Source organism: Haliotis cracherodii, unplaced genomic scaffold (assembly GCF_022045235.1).
Source record: "Haliotis cracherodii isolate W230 unplaced genomic scaffold, xgHalCrac1.p SCAF_16, whole genome shotgun sequence".
Classification (NCBI taxonomy): domain Eukaryota; kingdom Metazoa; phylum Mollusca; class Gastropoda; order Lepetellida; family Haliotidae; genus Haliotis; species Haliotis cracherodii.
The window spans coordinates 16219259-16243337 of record NW_027266271.1 but is presented as its reverse complement, the minus strand read 5'-3'; the positions used below and the strand labels follow the sequence as shown (position 1 = coordinate 16243337).

Genomic DNA, 24079 nt, shown 5'->3' with positions numbered 1-24079 from the left:
CTTTGACGGTAGACTATGCCAGGACCATGTATCAGGGATCATGCCTTTGACGGTAGACTATGCCCGGATCATGTATCAGGGATCACGCTTTTGGCGGTAGACTATGCCCGGGCCATGTATCAGGGATCACGCATTTGACGGTGGACTATGCCCGGACCATGTATCAGGGATCACGCATTTGACGGTGGACTATGCCGGACCATGTATCAGGGATCACGCCTTTGACATTGGACTATGCCTGGACCATATGTATCAGGGATCACGCCTTTGACGGTAGACTATGCCCGGGCGATGTATCAGGGATCACGCCTTTGACGGTAGACCATGCCCGGGCGATGTATCAGGGATCACGCCTTTAACGGTTGGCATGTTGGTTTCAAGGAGTCGCACATGTGTAGTTTCAGTCCACTCCAATTTTACTACGTACATAAATCAAACAGTTAATGGTTACTTTAATTACACAGAGGCTTCTGGAAATGGCCTGCATAACCGTAGTGTTATATGAAATTTTATCATTTTGATCAATCTAGCAATAAATTATTACTTTTCTTACACAAAGAACACGACGGACACTAATTACAAAGTCTATACATAGACTAAAAATAAACATCATAACCGCAGAGTTATCGGAAATGTTTTGATGTGCACAAAAAATGGCACCGTGGTTCAAGGATGCGTTACAGTATGACTGTACACTGAGAATACATACTAACAACAAAGGCAATATCCAGACTTGACATGGGCACCAGGGCCTGGAACATATCAGTGAAGGATCCCGAACAACGATTGCAGGACATTTCAGCCAAGGGACACTTTCCCACGCAGACATTACCCGATATGGACGATTTCCCACGCCGACATTACCCGATATGGACGATTTCCCACACGGACAATTCATCACATGGACACTTTCCCACGCAGACATTACCCGATATGGACACTTTCCCACGCAGACATTACCCGATATGGACACTTTCCCACGCAGACATTACCCGATTTGGAAGATTTCCCACACGGACAATTCATCACATGAACACTTTCCCACACAGACATTACCCGATATGGACACTTTCCCACGCAGACATTACCCGATATGGACGATTTCCCACGCAGACATTACCCGATATGGACGATTTCCCACACGGACAATTCATCACATGGACACTTTCCCACGCAGACATTACCCGATATGGACACTTTCCCACGCAGACATTACCCGATATGGACACTTTCCCACGCACACATTACCCGATATGGACACTTTCCCACGCAGACATTACCCGATTTGGAAGATTTCCCACACGGACATTACCCGATTTGGACGATTTCCCACACGGACATTTCATCACATGGACACTTTCCCACGCAGACATTACCCGATATGGACACTTTCCCACGCAGACATTACCCGATATGGACACTGTTCCCACGCAGACATTACCCGATATGGACGATTTCCCACACGGACATTTCATCACATGGACACTTTCCCACGCAGACATTACCCGATATGGACATTTCCCCACTGGACAATTCCCAATACGGACGTCTATCCACAGGTCAAGTTCCAACGCTTATAATAGTTCACACTGCCACTTCTCCGTGGACTTTTCTTCACAGGATAATTTCCCATACGGACATTTATCCACAGGGCAATTTCCCGCTCGGACATTTATCCACAGGACAATACCCCACACTGCCACTTCCACACGGACATTTATCCACAGGACAATGTCCCGCACGGACATTTATCCACTGAAACATTTCCCACTCGGACATTTATCCACAGGACAATTTCCTACGCGGACAATACACCAAATAGCCACTTCCCAATATGAAATTTTCCCCACATTGAATATATTATCAAATTTATATATAAACAGACAACTCAGCATTTATATCACAGTTTTATTTACAACTGACAAAATATAATAATATGAATATCCAAATTCGTCAGCATTTGTCAAGTTCACTAAAATGTCATAAGCTAAAATCTGTCACAGACAGACTAATTCTAACCAAGTCTGATCACCTATGACATAAACTGTGCGAACTGTTTGACTGACTTTCTTCCATCAGTGTGAAAGGATTACCCACAGAGAATAAAAGGATATAAAAACACGATATCCTAATATCTACATGATATTAAGCATTCACTACCAATTACCTCTAATAACAAACTGTTACCTTTGGTATCCCCAAGAACCGATACATCTTGCAACATTGTATTTTTTTGTAAAAGACAATTTCTTTTAAACAACAATCAGAATAATAATAATTTTTTTCAAACATATTCTTGGACAATTTTTTTTTTCTCGATAAAATCCCAGGCCCCCAAGAATATCCGAAGGTCGGTTCCTAAAAAGATCCTGTCAACACGGTCACATCCGATGATTAACAAATACCTCCATGATCCCATCTACAGTCTACAGGCTGTCAATATTCGCTTCCAATGTCCTCTTATGATTAGTGGTTAATGTAAGAAAACCACCGTCTCAAAATATGTCTTGCATCCCCCACCAAACTTCCTCTTTTCAGTTCCTAGCAAGAGTTTGCCACTAACGTGGCTATATCCCCCGCCCCTGAGGTTGAACTTGTCATGGAAATTGTAAAAAAAAATGAAGAGTTTGGAACCTAAGTCCATCTTGTTGCCATGGAAACGTAAAGAATAAAAAATTCTAAAATTTCTAAATAGCAAAAGGCACCAGTTCAGCATGTACCTGACAGACCTGCAAAGTTTCATGAAAAAATTTTGGACGGTTTATGAGTTATGCTCCGGAAACGAACCCTACCCTCACAGAACCTAAGTCCATCTTGTTGCCATGGAAACGTAAAGAATAAAAAATTCTAAAATTTCTAAATAGCAAAAGGCACCAGTTTAGCATGTACTTGACAGACCTGCAAAGTTTCATGAAAAAATATTGAACGGTTTCTGAGTTATGCTCCGGAAACGAAACGTGACGGACGCACGTACGGAGCCCGTTTCTATATCCCTCGCCAACTTTGTTGGGCGGGGGATAGAAAAAGTGGGTGGGTGGGTGGGGAAACACTTTCAGTTGGAAACCGTCCTCTGAGGAAATGTCCCAGCGGGGACCCCTAGAATGACGGTGTGGTAGTGGTGTGGTTGGAACATCAGCTGGCTTTTGACTGTAATCAGGGTATTAGAAACATATTAAATATTTAATTTGATAAATCTTTCGTCTTACCCTACCAACTGTAATGAACCACAACACCTGACGTTGTGAACATTTTATCACCCTCTGCCTCCCCCCCTTTAAACATCCTGGACCCGCTCTGCACTTATTGTCCAACCACGATTTATTGCCAGCATTATTGTTGACTGCAGACACCACAGTTCAGTGTGTTATATAAAACAGTCTCAACCACATATCTATACAATGTAACAAGTAAGTATAACATCACAAACCGGATCAGTATTTAAAAAAACATTGTTGGCATAGAAACAGCACGTTTATCACTGGAGGGTCGTGGGTGCAGGGGGTTCAGGCACGTGCGTGTCCCCACCCATCCACCCTGCATTGTGTACCTCAAACTTTTCAAACTTCCGGATTCGTATCTGATCACACGAATCGCGGCCTTTTAAAATGGGTGCTATTTTCAAACCTCGAAATAGGGTCCGGGTATATTCAATGCGTCACTTCCTCTTGTGCTTTCCCGGAAATGACGTCGGTATAATACAAATCGTCATCATCATCCTGTACGGGTGTTTTTTCAGCAGCAGGGTCCTTCAAAGTACTTTCAACATCGTCATAGTTTTCCTCATCGTCGAAATCTTCATCAGATTCTTTGCCGTACTCCATCGGGTCGGCGTAGTTCTCGTCGTCATCCGACTTTGCATCACAGTCTTCGTACAAGCCGTTATTAGCTGCAGGTTTAGTTTTGGCATTGTGTTTAGGTAACGGCGGAGGTTGCATGGGGGCACGATTTGTTATAGATGTCTTTAGCGCCGTTTTCTTCGCTGCCTTTTTCTTTGGTGCCGTTTTCTTTGGCACAGGGGGAGGCTTTGGACTCTCTGGTTTAGTTCCATTTCTATCAACATCTTTATCTGGTAAAACGACCTCATAATTTTGTCCATCATCGCTGTCGTCTTCACTGTCATTATCATGTTGTTTATTGTTGTTCTCCTCTCTGTCGGCGGGCACAGCGACGTAATACTCGTCATCGTCGCTGTCGTCTTTCACAAACTCAGTCTCTCCTTTAGGGGTGGACATTGCTGTAAACGTTGAAACGATTCATTGTATTATTTAACGATTCTTTTTGTAACCGTACACTCGTTGGTCGAAATACTGATGTGTTGATAATTTGTTACATAATTTCTGAAAAGACTGAAAGTGGTTGTTTTCGAATGACATTTCAAGGGTCACTTTGCTTCCTAAATTGACTCTCTATAAAGTATTGGCATGAAGTAACCAGTAAACAAACGTGTTAGTAGGAAGATCAAACTTTTCAAACTTAAATTTTGAAACATTTGGTTGGCGGAACGGTATACGAAGTTATTGAAACGAATCTAGTCTGACATGTGACTTCATGGATACTGTACAATATGTGTATCCCACCCCTCAGTCATTTACGATATACCAAGCGAAGGTGAGGTGAGGTGAGGTGAAATGGGGTTTAACTTCGCGTTCAAGATTATTGCACTTACACAGCGACGAACTTTTATAGTGCTAGCCCACTGAGATAACACACTATAGTTTAACATGAACCGAGCCGACAGGTCCTTGTTATAGCCCCTTAATGCCGAGCGCGTTTCAGGGAAACAAGTACAATCTTTTAACGTCTTTTGGTATGACGCGGCCGAAGATCGAATCGGGGATCGAATCGGGGATCGGGGATCCGCTCTCCGGGCAGACACTGTACCACGAGACCACTAAGGCGGTACCAGGCAAAGTGTAATAATTACAAAACATAGGGCATTGTCCTATTCGCACCCTCCGGATCGACATTTCAAAACAGGGCGTTGATTCTATTTTGACATATAAGTTTTTCAAATGTTTGTTTCAGAGTAAGTCACCGTTTCATAAAAATAGGCAAATGTATTTGCATTAAAGTTTTCAAACCCATTTCTTTAAAGTAGTAGTCTCGAAAATTTATCATTTATATTTTTGACAAAATATTCATATAAAGCTAGACGATTGCTCAACAAAAACACCGTACCTTCCGACTTATTATTATTTTTTTTATTATTCTTTTCAGAGTTGTTTTTCTCCACGGCCTCTTTCCATTCTTTGAAATCCTGCGTATTTTCTGCCAAAAACTAGAACAAAATGTATAAACGTGTACAACGTTAGTATTCATCCTTTGGTAAATAATAAAATTACGAAAAAGAGTGAATAGCAATTAAGACATAGCATCGATTCATGTTTACAACATGAACATCGTTCAGCAAACACACCATCACATTTCCCCGGAGATTTTTGTTACTTTGCTATACCCTCGCCCGGACGTGATCACGGCAAGACTTTTAGAGATTTCTTGTTGACCAGTAATCCAAGGAAGCTAGGTAGATAGTGGATGTATTTACCTGGTAAGAACGTTTTCCTGGCGATGACAGCTCGAAACTAAGATCTTTCTTGTGGCTTTCCTCGGGGAGGTAAGCAGCCTTTCTGAACTTGTAGCCTGTATTAAAGCATGATATACAAGTAAACAAAGTCATTATAGGTGGTATGTATTAACTGTAAAACTGAACAATACGTAGGAGAATGTTTAACAGGACAATAATTTTTTAAAACTTTACAAACGTATTTTAGTATTATGTATTTAGTATTTCGAGGAAGTGATTGTGTATGAAAATGTACTACTCAAAGAAGTTAAAGAGCACCCGATTCTTTCATATTACTATAGTAACAGACAGACTACATTAGAAATATGTAAGAATTGGGTAGTCCTTAAACTTTGTGAGTAGTATATATGGTGACATAACATGCGTATGAATGTGCCACAGGATTTTTGGTCTGCTCATGTACAAATTATTAGGAAATAAATCAGAATATTTTACTTATTTTCAAACATTTCGCCCGCCACCGTGCCTCACCTAATATACCTCTCTTTGTCAAGTGTTTGTTATTGCTTGGTTGTTTGACGCCGCACTCAGCAATGTTCCAGCTATATGACGGCGTTCTGTAAATAATCGCGTCTGGACAAGACAATCCACTTATTGATGTCATCAGCACAGATCCACGCATTTGAGATACAATGACATGCTTCAACCTCGTCAGCGAGCGTGACCACCCACTCACTTTAGTCGCCTCTTAACGACAAGCATGTGTTGCTAATACTCAATTCCACCCCTGATCGTAACGGACTGTTTGCAACTTCCCTAGGCAAGGGAGTTAACTGACTTTAAAAGTCCAGTTTCCACCCTTGCCGAACTAGGCTTGAAAATATGCATAATTTTTATGCATAGTCCAGTCAAAATTGTGTAACGAGATCGATATCCTGTTCGTGACCACTGTTCTGCAGATTTCGGTCTATTGCAGGATTTGAAAAGAATGTGTACACCTGGTGTCATCACTGAATTTCAGTGGTCCATTCTTATAGATTGCAGTTACTGTACCATTCTGCCTTATACGCCCAGCTGTATTTTAGGTATAGGTTTCGGCGGATAACAGAGACAAATTATTATCTGGTGTTGACGTTTAGCATAAACAGTCTCCACATGACAGGGGTAGTATCTGCCTTATACTGTACCTGCGAGGCTGAAGGCTCCTGCCTGTTTCTTATCTGTGAAGTTGACGAAGTAATAGAAGATGCTGTTTTGGATGACACAGTACCGCCTTTGGTAACTACCTCGGTGGAAGAGCGTCTCTGAAATAGAGCAGTGTATATTGCCAGCTTGTTCACGGGGAAAGAGGAATGATCTATTTTTCAGATTTTCTCTCCCTCCCCCCTCCCCCGCCTCTCTCTCTCTCTCTCTCTCTCTCTCTCTCTCTCTCTCTCTCTCTCTCTCTCTCTCTCTTTCTCTCTCGACCACGTGCACGCACGCAAAGACAGACAGACACGCACAGACACAGACAGACAGACACACAAGCAATGCACACAGACACACACATACACATACACATACACACAGAATTATATGATCGGCCTGGCAATGGATACATTTGTACTACTCAACCGATCTTCCTCAAGTAGGACACAAACCTTTCTTTCTTCTTTTCTCCAGGAAGCCCGCCTTGGTGATGTCTTTGAGAGTTCTGGCTGGAACTTCAGGAATTAAGTCATCAGCTGGATAGAGAACACATAGTTATTCACACACGTTCTCGGGGCAGTCATATCCAAAATTCACACGTTAATCTCTAGAACACAGGGCTATGCTGAATTGTTTGATAGGCATTACGTAGAAGTTGACGGATAACAAAATAGACAAGGTTTATGGATAACAACTTCTTTATTTGTCAAGGCGACATTTCGGTATAGATCCTTACACCGTTGTCAAGCAACAGGGCTATGCTGTCTACACAAATGTTGATATTAGTCGTATCTGACACAGGATGTCCTGTACCAAAGTATTGTGTCCAATGTGCAGCAACGGAATTGAAATATAAAATCATTTACTACTTGCATGTTGAATTCTGATCTTAGGTTTACCTGCCAAATATTTCGAAAATGTAAGATGAGTATTCTTTAAACTTACTTTTGGCATCATGAAATGAAATGTGAAGTGGTGGGGTGAAATTAAGCTGAACGTGTGTGTGTGTGTGTGTGTGTGTGTGTGTGTGTGTGTGTGTGTATGTGTGTTGTTTTAGCCCCTTAATGTCGAGCACCAGGTAGGGTTTAACCAAGTAACATCTTTTTTACATTTTTTGGTATGACGCGGTCAGGAAAGTTATTATCTCATATAAATAAATTGCAAGTGATTCCATGGCATATGATTGGCTAACCAAGCAATATGTTTTGCGTTCATGGTCCCATAAACAAAGAAATAAGTAGGCCACACCCACTACCGTTTTCTGATTGGCTGCAGGTGTCTTCTTATATACGTATAGAGTAGCACTGGAATTGTTAGGTGCCTGGAATATTTGTTTCCATTTAGAGTTACTCACCGTCAATTCGGATAGGATCGGCAGATGTCGAAAGTAGTTCTGGGTAGGCTTGTCGGAACTTGTGGACTTGGTCCAGTAGTTTCTCCTTATGAAGCAGGGCCTTACGTGACACCTTTTCATTACGCAGAGTCTCGTTGAAAAACGCATCGACCTCTGTGAACAAAATGTGTGTGTCAGTTCAAATACCTGTCAAGCAAGGTAGCCATGTTCCCAAAGCGAACGTATGATAGGGGGGTTATACGCCACTAGCAATATTAGTGTCATATCAAGAATTGTATCCATAAGGAGATTCGAACCCGCACCATCGGCGTGTCGAGCGAACGCTTTTATCACTTGGCTACCTCCCTAGCGATCTTTTAGATGGGCTACTAGTATTGTATGTTCAAGAGCGTTTAAGTAATAGCGCTGTGTTGATATAGTGTGTTGTATGGATAATTAATGTAACGAGTAAATTATTTATGCTGTTTGTAGACAACTAATTCCACAACGCAGTAATGGTTAAAAGAAACAACCGAATTCGGACTCAAGTCTTTGAAAGGCATTTAGAAGTTATACCCATGAGGAAGAGAATTTATGGATATCAACTTCTTTAGTGGTTTACTGTACATGTAATTTGGACTGTTGGCAAAGTTTATCTCCATAAGGGGCGGTCGGGTAGCCTAGTGGTTAAAGCGTTCGCTCGTCACGCCGAAGACCCGGGTTCGATTCCCGACATGGGTACAATGTGTGAAGCCCATTTGTGGTGTCCCCCGACGTGATATTGCTGGAATATTGCTAAAAGCGGCGTAAAACCATACTCACTCACTCACTCAATTATCTCCATAATGACCGCATGTTTACTTCCGTTAATATAGTTTTGACAACAAAACAGGATATATAAATCATGCTAGAATGTTATCGGCAGTGGGTCCTAATCAATAGCGACATATATAAACATATTACATAATCCGGTCAAGTACTCTTTACTAAGAGGGTCTGTGTCAACAGGACTGCGTCTTTATAAATTTTCCCTGTTCGTATCAGCTCACTCACGCACTTACCAACAGATATACAACTCCTCTTTTGATCGGGATAAAATATCCTTGTTGATACGCAAACTTGATTTCAGTTTCATTGTGCACGGCATACACAGTCAACTGCTCAGTCGGCTACATATTGTACACACAAGGTATAGAATTTAGCTTTGTCGCGAGCATTGTACTTTTTTATGATTACACTTCAAACGTGTGCCACTTGGTCGCGACAGTTAAACTGGTAAACTGTTAAACATCAGGCCCGTAGGAACGAGTGGTGAGAGAGAGAGAGAGAGAGAGAGAGAGAGAGAGAGAGAGAGAGAGAGAGAGAGAGAGAGAGAGAGAGAGAGAGACCCATCCCTGCTCCTTCGGGCTTGTAAGGTAACCAGCGTCAGCATTACACCCAACCATGTGCAGAGTAAGTACAAGTGTGAATATGTGGTAAATAGACACAATGACCAAATACACATCAATGAGAGGGAACTCAAATATTTGGTGGTTAGTTTAATTAAATGTGTATATGGTGACCCCGTAACATACAAACCCACAGCCCCCAAACCCAAGACCCCACTAACCGTTCCCACACAGGCTTCAAGCCGTTTATGGTCAGTGTACCAGCCACATGCTCAGTCTCGCTGTTTACGTATTTTCCCGTTAATCTGTAATCGCATATCGTGTGTATTTCCTTCTCTATATATTACACATTGTGTTCCCAGCACGAACCATGACAGTGAAAGGTAGACGACACTCCTACCATAGATTACTTGTAAACAAAACCGATCTGGAACCGACGGGAAGTAGACCGGACTTACTGACGCACAACCAATATTATCTAATATGCATTCAATTTGTAAAAATGAATTAATAATTATTCCATAAACAGCTGATATGTATGAGTTTTATCAAATGAATATTTATAGTGGGTTAGCAACCTCATAACCGAATAAGGGTTATCAGTAGACTAATAGATAACGCCGTAACGCAAAATGTACATATGTGGTAGTATATAAGATTTAATATTGAACAATAATGGCAATATGGTTATTGAAATAAAATGTTTGTGGATAACCATAACCATAACTGTTATTTGGAATGTTATTATGAAATACCCAAATCCTCGAGAACAAAAGGAAATTTTAACAGATATGAGGATTGAATAACGAATCACGACTTCGTGTTAATGGCGCTTTAATAATATTTGGACAATCTGAACAGTTTGTTTGTTTGGTTGGTTGTTTTGCTACCGATAAACATAATTGAGTTTAGATCACGTGGTCATAATCCGAATGATGGTCGGCAGTCAGGTAACTGTAAGTATTTTGTAAGTATAAGCACACATCTTAGCGCATTATCTTCGCGATATTTCGTGATTGTGTTTCAAGTGGCGACGACAGTATCTGTGGCTCGCGTGAGAATGAGCTCATCTTCAAGTCAATGTATGTCTCCTTGTCGGGAACTACAAGCTGTACATCCGACACGGAGACGCTCTTCCGGGTCATGACGGTTGTGTCAGAATTGTGTAACGACTCCAAACGCAGCCATGTGACAACGACCACATGCAATTAAACATCAGTACGAATATATAATTATATATTTATGTCATCTGATTTAAACATTCATTTATTGGAGCGTTGGACGTGTTACGAGGCACATTAATAGTAAACATTACAAGGCAAATTGATAGGAAACATTACACATCAATAACTAATGAAGTCACGAGGCCATGTGTCATATACCCTGCACATTACACATCAACTTCTGGGGGCCGCCTCCGTGGCCTAGTGGTAGAGCGTCTGCCCGCTGAGAGCGGAAGGTGGTTCGGTCCCCGGCTGCGTCATACCAAAAGACGTAACGTAAAAGTACTTGATGTTACCCTGTCTGGCACTCGGCATTCAGGGGCTAAACCAAGGACTGGTCGGCTCAGAGTCCATATACTGGGCCTGAGTGGGGTATTCATGTTAAACTGCGGCGTGGTATCTCAGTGGGTGAACACTATAAAATCCGCATTAGTCCGGACTTGTTTCAAGCAGCCGCACACTCACACACACACACACACACACACACACACACACACACACACACGTTGCTACATAAGTGCAATAATCTTGAACGCGACGTTAGACCCTATTTCACCTCACCTCACCTCGTGGGGAGCAAAAATAAACGTCCCCAACAACCTACACAGGCGTGTGACCTTATCTGAATTACGTGGATCGATGCTTATGATGTCAATCACTAGATTTTGTACACACCGCGCGCCGTCATATAGTTGGAATATTGCTAAACAATCATTTCACATCTGTAACTGATGTTATGAATGAAATAATATCCAATAGGGGTGACCTCAAATGTTCAGTATTAAATCAGTATATATATATATCATTGTCGTAAGAGGCGACTAACGGGATCGGGAGGTCAGGCTCGCTGACTTGGTTGATGCATGACATCGTATCCCATTTGCGTGGATCGATGCTCATGATGTCAATTACTGGATTGTCTGGTCAAGACTTGATTAATTACAGACCGTCGTCATGTAGCTGGAATATTGATGAGTGCGGCGTTAAACAACAAACAATCAAACACACACACACACACATATATATATATATATATATATGTTCAGCATCATTGCGCCTACGTGATAGACGACGAAGCTGACACGCATTCATTAAAAAATGAATAATATTATTGACAAACATTTCAGTGTCTCTTCGTTCACAAGTGGAATTAAACATATATAAATTTAATCATTAAATTCAATCCTTAGTTTCGAATGACTAATATAAGATTGTCCACATATCTGTTGATATACGAGCATAACGTAAAGTAAGTCTTCAAAACTTAATACCAGTGCGTACGTAAACACTCGAGTTGTTAACAGTTGCAGACACAAGTCTGCGTGCTCCACACTCTGTAAGGGTTAAGTCGCAGGTGTCACAAGAGTTAACAGACAACATGAACAATGCTTTCATGTTGTGTCAGCAGTGAAATAGGGGACATGTAGAACTTTTGAAAAAGATTCACCAACCTGATAGGATACCTCGAATCGAGGCATTAAAGTTAGCCATGATATTGACAACCTGTCAAGCCGAAAGCTGGGTCCGCGGTATGCCTCATGTATGCATAACTCAAGCTATTTACTTCCTGGTTTATTTAAGGCAAGTTTCGTTACGTTTCGTGACAATCCGTAAAAGCCCGACGGAGACAAATTCCGAAGGGATTTGTGTGGTTTGATTTCATTGGATAATGGTAATGCTATAAGCCAATGAAATCGAGCGTTAGTTTCTATTATATTTATGATAATAACATGGCGAATATATCTGGCGTGTAACGATACAAGAGGAAGAGGTCATGTGCAGCCGCACGGAAACCAGTATTTTACTTTAGGAAAGTGATCTCGCACATACACCGGGAGCACTGGTGTGAACCGTTGATGTTGATAATAGAGCCATATCATCATGCGTTTGACATTACGGAAACGACAAACTCCATATGAGCTGTACATACATGGGCGTGTATAGAGGGTGTATAAATTACCACCAAAGACAATAAATAGACCTTAATTGTGCACACACACACACCCCAACCCCCCCCCCAACCCCCACACACACACCTTTTTTAAAAAGGCTGTATCCGCCCATGACTTATGTGTGGATATTAAAGACTTGCTTATCCCAAGGACGATTGCTTGATATTAATCACCCCAAGGTATTCATACGCACAATATGTGGTATGTTAGTACTAAATACACAAACATGGTAAGGAAATATATTTAATATCTAATAAATATTCATATAGATAGATATACACCGTACGGTAAAATTCATATCGAGGAGCCCCGTTGCACAAAGCTATCTTAGCGCTAAGTTGATCGTATACTCCCATACTTTAACATAGGCTTACGACAGTCGTAGCGCTAAGATCGCTTTGTGCAACTGGGCCCTGGGCTGGAATTAATTTTGATTGCCTGGACTCACCGTTTGTCCCATTTACATTAGGCTTTCTGTATCAGTCTAGAATCAATAGCGTTACAGAAAACAGGATACTGAGATTTAAATATTTCCACAATATAATGTATATTCGTCATTGTAATACTTCTTTCCTGTTATGAATTTATGGCAATTATTCACTCAATTTGGTTCTTATCCCCGGAATATTTGGAATGTTGAAATCAGTTTTTTATGGCAAACAAGGATGATTGATATCGATCGCGTTCCAACATGCACATAAAAGCTAGGCACCGTCACTTTACATCACACGTAGAGAGTAGGATACCAGCCATCTTCCCGAGGCAAGGGAATTAACTGACTATAAAAGTCCAGTTTCCACCCAAGCCGAACGAGGCTGGTATTATGGAGCAACATTTTGGTTGGACAAATGAGTCTATGTATGTCCAATCAAAATCGCGTAATGAAATCGAAATCCGGTTCGTAAACTGTCATGCAGATTTCGGTCGATTGCAGGATTTGCAAAGCATATGCACCGCAAACTTGTTGTCAACAGATATTTTCCTAATCTTTACATGTTTTAAATCAAGGTGCTCACGTGATTTGATGCACTTTGCTATGTAAGACCCGTTTTATCACAATATAGATCTTGATTATCGATCAGAGAATCTTGACTGGGCGCCGCCATTTTGTTAGAGAGGTGGAATCTTATTGGTCCATAGGAGAGGCTTAGAAGGTACATAACTCGTAATAGCCACTGGTTGCACTACGATCGAGCCTAGGAATTTCAGCCTAGGTCGGCAAGGTTGGAAACTTGACTTGTCAGTTAACTCTCTTGCCTCGGGAAGATGGGAACAAGCCCACATGCAGACACTGCTTATCAAAATACACTCTTCAAAAAAGAAACGCATAGGTGTTTTCAGAATTCCATTTTGATTTTTTCCTCAGCAATCGTCATTAAGACAATTCTTATGTTTGATTCCCGTTAATCATTTTAATTGCTTTCAGAAAAGTTTGTTTTCTGCACAATGGACGTGCAAAATGTTGGAAACAAGAGTAGAGACACTGACTATAAAAGACCGTACAAAATTCATCAGTTCATTACAAATTTTCTGACGTGAATGGAGATCGAAAAATGCCAAGATTAACTGCAGCTGACCCAAAAATAGCCATTGGACGTTTGGAAGCAGGGGAGTCCCAGTCTGCCGTTGCAAGACATTTCAACGTTCACCAAAGCACCATATCTCGACTATGGGATCGATATACCCGCACTAATTCGACTCAAAATCATCCCAGAAGTGGAAGACCAAGAGTGACCACCCCTGCTCAGGATCAGTACATCCGGTTGCATCACCTTCGGAATCGATTTGCTACAGCAACGGACACTGCAGGACAAGTGCCTGGTATGCGAAGAATTTCCGACCAACCCATCAGAAATTGTCTGAGGTAAGTGGGAATTCGAGCGAGACGACCAAAAGTTGGACCTGTCTTGCGACGTCTACACCGTCAACGACGTGTCCGGTGGTGCAACAGAGCACAGGCATTGGATCTCAGGAACTGGCGATGCGTTTGGTTCTGCGATGAGTCACGTTTTCTTCTTCAACGACGGGATGGAAGACAACGTGTATATCGACGTCGACATGAACATTTTGCGCCGAACTGAGTTCGACAGGTGAACCGATTTGGTGGTGGGAGTGTTAGTTATGGGGAGCCATATCCTTCACGGGTAGATCACAGTTAGTGGTTGTCCAGGGCAATTTCACAGCAAACCGATACATAGACCAAATTTTGCGTCCTCACCTCCTCCCATCTTTGGACCGCCAGAGGGAACTGTTCCAACATGACAACGCTCGGCCCCACACAGCACGTGCAACAGTTAATTTTCTTGTTAATGAGAACATCAATGTCCTTCCACGACCGTCCAAATCGCCTGATCTCAACCCGATTGAACATTTGTGGGACGAACTTGATCGACGCGTCCGTCAACGTCACCAGCGTCCCCACACACTGGCACAACTCGCCAACGCCTTACAGGAGGAATGGCGAAGAATTCCCCACGAAATATTCCGAAGACTTGTGCAATCAGTGCCAAGGAGGTGTCGAGCAGTGACGGCTTCAAGAGGTGGTGTGACCAGGTACTGACCATGACGCCCCCTTGTGGCTACACATGTGCAATGAATGAACTGCATTAATGCTGACAATGACGAGAATGCTTTTCTCGATCACTGTGTCTAATTTCATTTGATTGTGTTCACACATATTCTGTGTAGATACTTTTACATCCGCTTAATAGATATCCTTATTTTTTAACTATGCGTTTCTTCTAATAATCTACTACTAATACTACTACTAGTAGTAGCAGTAGTACTACTAGTAGTAGTAGTAATAGTAGTGGTAGTAGTAGTAGTGGTAGTAGTAGTAGTGGTAGTGGTAGTAGTAGTAGTGGTAGAAGTAGTAGTTGTAGTAGTAGTAGTAGTAGTGGTAGTAGTAGTAATAGTAGTAGTAGTAGTTGTAGTAGTAGTAGTGGTAGTAGCAGTAGTAGTAGGAGTGGTAGTAGTAGTAGTAGTGGTGGTGGTGGTGGTGGTGGTGGTAGTAGTAGTAGTAGTAGTGGTAGTAGTAGTAGTAGTAGTAGTAGTAGTCGTAGTGGTAGTAGTAGTAGTAGTAGCTACAATGGAATCCGCCCGCCTGGTCCCCGTTCCACAAAGTGATCGTAGTGCTAAGATGAACGTAACTCTCATTATTTCATATTGGTCGTATCGCAACGATCGCTTTGTAGAACGAGGCACTGCTATATTCTTAAATTAGGAGATTATTATTTGTTTTCAGGCCCTAGCAAGAGGTTTCAAATGTAAATCTCATTTATTATACATGTATTTCTATATTTTGAAAGAGTCATATACTATGGGAAACATGCAAAAGTAAGAATATTTTGCATTTAGAATTGCCCGAGGTACAAATTAGTAAATGTTTCCAAAACTTCATATTCTTTGTGTTATAAGACATTGTTAATAATTTACTGGTTTGAAAACTACATGGTATGTCGAGGGAAACATGTTGGACAAAACCCCTTTTACATTTACTTGTTATAATTCACGGATATGTTGAAGTATAATAAAGATACACTTGTACACATCAACCAGCGCACGACTTTTGTTGTTCCTGCGTCACAACTTGATCGAAGTTCTGATAAATACTGATCCAACTTAATATTTAATTATCGGGTATCCATTTCGCTAAGCCAAATGGGATGTTTCACAATTAGGATTGATGAAAAAAAAAGGTCCTGAAAAGTATTCATGTGCAGTGAATAGTCCAGGCACTTGTCACCACTCGCCCATTTCAAGAAGACTTGATTCCTATCGATGAATGTGGTATGCGAAGGACGACAATCCAATCAGAATGCCCATATGACTTCAAGTACTTCGGTCAAAGAATCCCCCCAGGAATAATGTTTGACTTTGCATATGTCTTGCATCCTAAAATATACCCAGTGAGTGTGTATGGTTTTACGCCGCTTTTAGCAATATTCCAGCAATATCACGGCGGGGGACACCAGAAAAGGGCTTCATACATTGTACCAATGTCGGGAATCGAACCCGTCTTCGGCGTGACGAGCGAACGCTTTAACCACTAGGCTACCCGACTGCCCCTAAAATTACCCAAGATACAGTCAAATTTGTTCAATATACTGTATAATACCGGAAGTCCCGATTTGTTTTAAATAGCATCTGGAATATATGTGGGGGGAGTATACGTAAATCATTAAACATCGAGATGATAAGTCTTTTAGCTATGCCCGTTCGTTTTACAATACAATGTACAGTAGAACATGGATACAACGAACGACAAGGGACCGGAGAAATAGTTAGATACGTTTAAGCTCGGAAACGTTCGCCATCTTGGCTAAAACAAAACACAATACACAAACATGTTCATACGCGTTTTCTCCCGCATCTACCGGTGATTCAGTTAAAAATTACCCAATGATACAACTTCAATTAATTTTGATGCAATCGTCGGAAGAAATTGTATCTGAAATTATTACTTTATCAGAATAATATATTCCAATATCATGTTATTTTAATTTCAGCTTTCACTGTATATATTTAAAATGATAAGAACCATAATGGAAGCGCTTTGGTACAGGTGATTGCTATTGTCGGATGTTTTTACGTATGGAACAATTTTGACCAGTCACCGTAGGGACTTCAGTGAGTTTAGTTCAACGCCACGTTGAATGCTGTTTCAGTTTTATAAGCGTCACTCAGCAATATTCAAGCTATATAACGACAGTCTGTAAATAATATATCCTTGACCAGACGATCCAGTGATTGATATCATGAGCATCGTTCCACGCAATTGGGATACGATGACATGCATCAATCACATCAGCGAGCCTGGCCACCCGATCCCGTGAGACGCATCTTACGACAAGCATGGGTTGCTCAAGACCAATTCAAACCTGGATCTTCACGGGGCGCAACTAGCAACTCAGATTGCAGCGCCTCAATAACTCGGCCTTAAGTGATCCCTTTAAATTCAAAGACAATGACTTCATTCATGACTAAATTCATGACTTTCTGTGGCATAATTAACCAAGGACAAATTCTATTTTGCTTTCACATTAATAAACTGACGGACAAAAGATGTGAAACACTTGGTTTGAGAAAAACATTACAAAAGTTTATAACGTTGATATTAGGATGAAAACAGTCGCTGAAACACTGCAAACTTTAGGCCAAAAACACAACTATGATACCAGTATAAAACACATCACCATCGAATAACCATTTCCTGTCTGTTTCATGTTTAGCCACCATCAAACATGAGTGTGTACTTTCTTTTGTCCGACAGTTTCTGCTATAAAATTAATAAAATTTATGCTATAAAATTAATCAGGCCATTCCAACCATTTAAATTCACACACCTGCTTTTATTGTTACGTTAGAGTCTGACTCACTCTACCGAGGTAAACATCCAAATACTTTATGGCTGATCAACACGGGTTATCATCCAGACAGTTGTATACGGTATGGTATGTATATATATTATGTCGAGGGTAACAATTATGATTTATTGGGGATCACCGCACCCCACGGGATGTGCTCACGGGGCGGTAAAGATACAGGCTCACTGATTTATTGTAAGCTCACCTGGCTATGATATAACTGATATACTGTTCAAAGTGTCGTTAAACCCAACTCGCTCACACGTTTGAAAATAACATATTTTCTGTCTTAGATGAAGTGGGGTTTACGTCGGGTTCAAGATTATTGCGTGCGTGCGTGCGTGCGTGCGTGCGTGCGTGCGTGCCATGTATACCCCACTCAGACACAGTATACTGATTCCGATCCGACCAGCCCTTGTTTTAGCTCCTTAATGCCGAGCGCCAGACAGGGTAACAAGTGCGTCCTCGTGTCTCGATGGAGTTGTTCCGTGTTCATGCTTTTGATCACCGGTTTGTCTGGTCCAGACTAAATCATGTAGGCCTCCGTCATATAACTATAATTTGCTGACTGTGTTGATTAATAACTTTTCTTACGACGATTATCGATCAGGAGTTAAAGTTTAACGGGAAGATAGTTATGATTTTACGTTCTCTTCCTGTGCTACGTGATCTTCACACAAAACGCAGTCGCATCCAAACGAAATACCGTCGGTCTGGAAAATATATCTTCAAAATATCATAACCACATAAGAAACGAATACACTCTTACTACTTCTATGGTGTTTAATGAGACAGATCCAACGAATATGAAACATCAAGGGCAGTAACTCCTTCATCACTATCGTTGCCGTAATTACGCGACACGAACATTCTTGATCATCCGTGCTGTCTCACCGCTGAGGCGGATTTAGGAATTTGAAAAATGGGATTGAAATTTGGGGAGGGAGGGGACTTGGCCGAGGCTGCAGTTAACAGTTATGTTTGTTTGTTTAACCAGTATGTTTAGCCAGTATATGACGAAACATACAATCCAGTGATTGATATCATGAGCATTGATCTACTCAATTAGGATAAGGTGACATGCATCAACCAAGACTGACCATCCGATCCCGTTGGACGCCACTTACGACAAGCATGGGTTGCTGAAGATCAATTCTAACCCGATCTACACGAGGTAGTTAACAGGTAAACCAATATGCCATTTTGAAACCACAACGCACTATATGTACCACCAACATTCAGTCTTCACACAGAAAATGTAAACTATTCATCTTAGTAGCAGTATATCGTAATTTGTTTTAAATCGTGCCTGTCTGTATGGGTGAGATCCATCACTATCGCTTTATCCTTTTAACCAATAATGTCTCCGAGATGAATACGAACAAGATGGGGGTGATGTAATTTAGCGAGATCTCAGTTGACGTTTCCTGATCATGTTCCTATAACCTAGAGCAGAGTCTTTAGCGGCTGAATAAAGACTGTATTTTACAGAATCAATTCTGATCTCAAAGAAAACCGAAACAAATCAATACCATGGAGAATGCAGCCACAGCCATGTACGGTACCGGCAGCATAGACTTAGGGCTGGAAGGGGACGTTTGATTGATATGTGATACAAACACGAGGAAACTCCATTTGGACAACTTAATCGGGATTCTCTAGGGCAAAAGTCACGTATAGCACGTGTGAGGCACGAGCCTATGATCCTATAGCTGCCAGTTGCAGTCCATTGCAACGTGATCTAGCTCTGCGTGTGTTGTGGAACGAAAACTCGCGGCGTCACCAATATCAGCAGACGATAGCCTCTCGTCTGCGCGTGGAATGCTTCTTCTTCCATTCAGTATTCTGGCAAGTGGATGAGATACGCGAGACTTTGCAGGCAAGAGCTGAATGATTATACTGGAACTACTAAAATTTTCACCTAGTTCCTGTCGGCTTTCATCTGGAGACGGATTTGTCAAAGCTGGCAGACGACATTTTCAGTGCGGATCTTGGGCAGTTACACTGGAGATAAGCCGTGTTTTATGTATCGAAAATATCACCCTATTAGCCAAATAATCGTTAGATCATGTCTTGTGCAATTGGACATCGATATCGGATCCAAGTGGGATTTCTGTGCTAGAAGCTCGCTGCACCGGATGTGGACCTGAACTCGGCACAGGGCAAGGAGCCGGCGACCGATACGGTTGTGTGTGTACCTGACGGGAGACAGAGGGCCACGGGACACATCGTCTGGTAGCGGAATTGGAGCTGACATTGTCTCTTTACCAGCTTCAAGGAGATCTCATTCACAAAGGATAACAGGATTTGAGGTAGATACTACCCATTAGGGCTTCCATCAATACTCTCACGTTGCTGTTCCCGTGGTGCTATGGGAAACTGAGATTGATTTCAGGGAAATATACTGGCAAAACAAACCTGAAACGCTTGTACAAATGTGTTTGATTGTCTTGTTCGGTAGCTGTAACTGCATTCTACTTGTAAGCCTAATGGATTTTCAAGAATGATATTATGTTGATACCGACATGATCTTTCTATATACATAAATAATACAGATTAAGATGCATCATATATCCCAATATATTATCTTCAAACTGCATCAAGAGCGCAAATATATGACGTCTTACAGTCTAGAAATTAGGATTCATTCGTTCTGAGAATATTGATCAATCCTGCATCAAGTTACTATTCTAATGGCAGCAACACTCCTTTTAAGCCAAACCCTCTTCTTTATTAGAATAAGATTAAAAACTGAGGCCGTTTGCTATTTCATTACAAACGACCTCACAAGACTCTGTCCATATCACAAAATAAAACTCTAACACCGACTGCTCTGTTGAGGTTCACGCACAACCGGCAATTCAAGATATCGATCCTATGGGAGCGTCGTCTGTCTCGTTCGGTCAGTACATACTTTAATCTGTGCATCCCATTGTTTCAAATCGACAGAACAGTAGTCGAAGGCGATCCATTGACATGTTTATTGGGACTTCCTCTCCTCAGATACCTAACAGACGAGAAGTTTACGGATTGATCGTCTGCTTGGAGTGTTGGCTGATTCAACTATCGTCTGCTACCCGTGATAGGTGAGTTATGCTTTTATAACCTTGCAAGTGCGGCGCCAGGAGACCTGGAATGCTGGGTGAATACGTCGAAAACACGTCGATAAAGTGCATTACGCTCTGTCATAATCATCTGTTGTGCCCAATGCGTCAACCGAGCATTATATAGTGGGTCGGGTGTGATTGTCTTAGTTATGGCCAAACCTTGATGTCAAGGTACATGCACGGTGTTATGCCGAATGGTTTCAGTGATGATCAGATGACTCGGGTTTTCTTCGGAACCTTGTTGTTCAGTGTCACATAAACGACATAATTTAGTAACCATACACGTCTGCCTTGTCCTAAATTGCCCATGATAATGTAGCTAAAAAAAGTAGCACTTTGGAATAGACTTGACACCTATGTTTCTGATTGGAGGCAGTAGATACATAATAAGACATAAGTGTGTCTTTTTTATAAACATGTAAGCCAGTGCTGGTGTGATATCCAAGCTAAAATGAACCTCCAAAATGCATCTTTATCCTCGAACCAGTTCGTACGGTGTCTCTTCCCAGTATTGCACAATTTCTTTGATATTTCACATGCATGTCTAAAGCTCCGTGTTAATGTTGCGACATTCTAAGAAAATGCTGATGAGGCAATAATTACTTGGCCACTATGTAACGATACCAAAATAGGCTCAATTCGCCCATAGAATTCAACAGCGACTCCTGCCATAGAAATGTGTGCATTTAGGTTGGCATCGATTGATAAAAGATCCCTTATTCTGAAAGGACCAGGATCCAAAATGCGGAATTAGGTCACCGTGTTACGTCTACCGGATGTGTTAATGTCTTGTAACATTTCACCCACCCCCAACTCCCACCTTGTGTGTTTAGGAGATCAATGGCCGGTGCCAATGATGACAGATGAGTAGCTTTGTGCCACAGCCAGTGTCACGACGGTTCCATTAACCCGATGGCTATGTACATTGGTGTTGTATTTCATTAACATCATCCGGATGTTTTGCAAAGAAGCATTATTCTCAGCAAAGTTTGCTGACTCCTTCAAATTGCCGGAATAGCGTTTGGATGACAACCGTCTCTTCATTAAGACGGACATACAATTGTGTCGTTATTCGCATCAACGCGGAGAAATACTGTTCACCTGAAATTCTTTTCATTAATACGACGATGAAAGCTTTTCAGATCATACATATTTAATACGTTTTAATTCTGTCGTATAAATTCATGAAATGACGTCTTGTGGTACTTATCATGGCTGTCGCATACATTTATTTATCGTTACTCATAAAATCTAGCAATATGATTGGCCAGCTGCTTTCTGTCAAATCCATCAATTATTCATCAGGCGTTTACTACATGGGGTGTGAAATTGGATCCCCGCTTAATAATTATTTTGATAGAAAATTATTTTAATCAGCGATTTTTTTCCAAACCTTTAAACTTGCGAAAAATAAGAAAAATCCGTTTTTCTACGTGAAACGCTTGAAATCCGAACTCATGTTGAAAGAAGTTACGGTAAATGGTTCAGTACACATACCAACCAATTGTTCCGTGCAGTGACAATATCACTAATAATATTCACTGCACAGTGAAAATAACATAAACACATATTCACCACAAAGATGGACAGATAACCAAATTATGGGGCTTCTGACGTGATGAAGTTTCACAGCATTGAAAACAATTTGTAGTTAAGCTTATATATCACCGATGCTTGTAAAGACACATCAAGGATCCAACCAAGCGACCCGTGAAGATCCGGGGTAGAATAGGTCTTCAGCAATTGCGTGGATCGATGCTCATGATATCAATCACTGGATTGTCCGGTCCAGATTCTATTTTTTACACACCGCCCTTATATTGTTGGAATATTGCTGAGTGCAGCGTTAAACAACAAACCAACCAAACCAATCCAACCAAGCTTGTCTACTTGGAAAGTCCACAAATTGATGATTAGGCCTCTTCACGTTTCCGTCGTGATATTGCTGGAATATTGCTTAAAGCGGCGTTAAACCCAACTCACTCACTCACTCACTCTTCACGTCTCGTCCATTCTTGGTTCCTCTGTAAATGTGATATAGATTCCAAAAGGTGTATATTCAAACTCTAACCAACATAAACTGATTATCACCTAGTCGACATGAACCATACTCTAACCAACATAAACTGATTATCACCCAGTCGACACGAACGTCGGTGCAATGTGAGTACAGCACAATACGTCTTGCATAATTGAACGCTCCTATCATACAAATATTGCCCTGACGTGTTGTGCGTATAGAAGACTTCGCCGTGTGTCTTGGCGACAACGGAAGATGGTTACACCCGTATCATCCAGTTGACATGTGAATACATGTGAGTATAACATTCAATAACACCCCACCCACCCCATCCCAGGCCCCACCCCCATCCCCACCCCACGCAACCCAACGCCACTTCACCCCACCCCACCCAAACAAGCATTTTATCTTCAAACCAGTGCCTACGGCGTCTCCTATCATCCTGTCCTGAAAATATGACCTTGGAAACCAAACTGTAGTCCAGATGGAAACGCCGTGTGCCTAAGAGACCTCGGGGATAGTAATAGCTACCAAAAGCTACATCATGAGACGACCCAGTTGCAGGGCAATGGCTTCTCCAGTAGGTCACGGTCTGCGCCCAGTCAGATGCAGTCTAAGCCTCAGCCAGTTGAATCCGGCACTGCACCTTAATCACACCATCAATCATGTCTAGTGCACACTCCACACCCACGAGCCCTCGTGCATACCACACGCGACATCCGATCAATACCTTTAATTTCCTACCATTCGCGGGGTCTTCTCGAGTTACACATCCGGCCTCACCAGTCCACGTATTGTAATATTAAAGAGAGACCCGCAGAGGATTGTATAATCCAGAAGTAAATGCTAAATGGTGTTGCCAGCCGTTTGGAGAATTCCTGCTTCATAATGTTTTCTTTATTTTAGCTTTGTAACCTAATACTTCTGTTATACACCAGAACCGACGTGAACTTAGCGTAAGATTGCTTTAAACATGAC

At 41.6% G+C, this 24079-nt stretch overlaps 2 protein-coding genes across 2 annotated transcripts in view; one reads left to right on the top strand and one right to left on the bottom strand.

Annotated features, from left to right (window-relative positions):
• Positions 1 to 1911: 1911 nt before the first annotated feature.
• On the bottom strand, positions 1912 to 12198 carry LOC139463417 (src kinase-associated phosphoprotein 2-A-like). Its single transcript, XM_071244675.1, has 7 exons — positions 12108 to 12198; positions 8067 to 8219; positions 7165 to 7248; positions 6712 to 6828; positions 5546 to 5640; positions 5179 to 5278; positions 1912 to 4234 (listed from the first exon to the last, which is right to left on the bottom strand). The coding sequence occupies exons 1-7, from the start codon at positions 12145 to 12147 to the stop codon at positions 3648 to 3650; spliced, it is 1176 nt and encodes a 391-aa protein (XP_071100776.1). The 5' UTR covers positions 12148 to 12198; the 3' UTR covers positions 1912 to 3647.
• Positions 12199 to 19716: 7518 nt separating this feature from the next.
• Positions 19717 to 24079, top strand: part of LOC139463416 (tripartite motif-containing protein 2-like) — a 74537-nt gene continuing 70174 nt past the window's right edge. The window contains exons 1-2 of the mRNA XM_071244673.1: positions 19717 to 20286; positions 20978 to 21060. The gene's annotated coding sequence lies outside the window, so the exon portion shown is untranslated. The remainder of the gene's footprint in view (positions 20287 to 20977; positions 21061 to 24079) is intronic.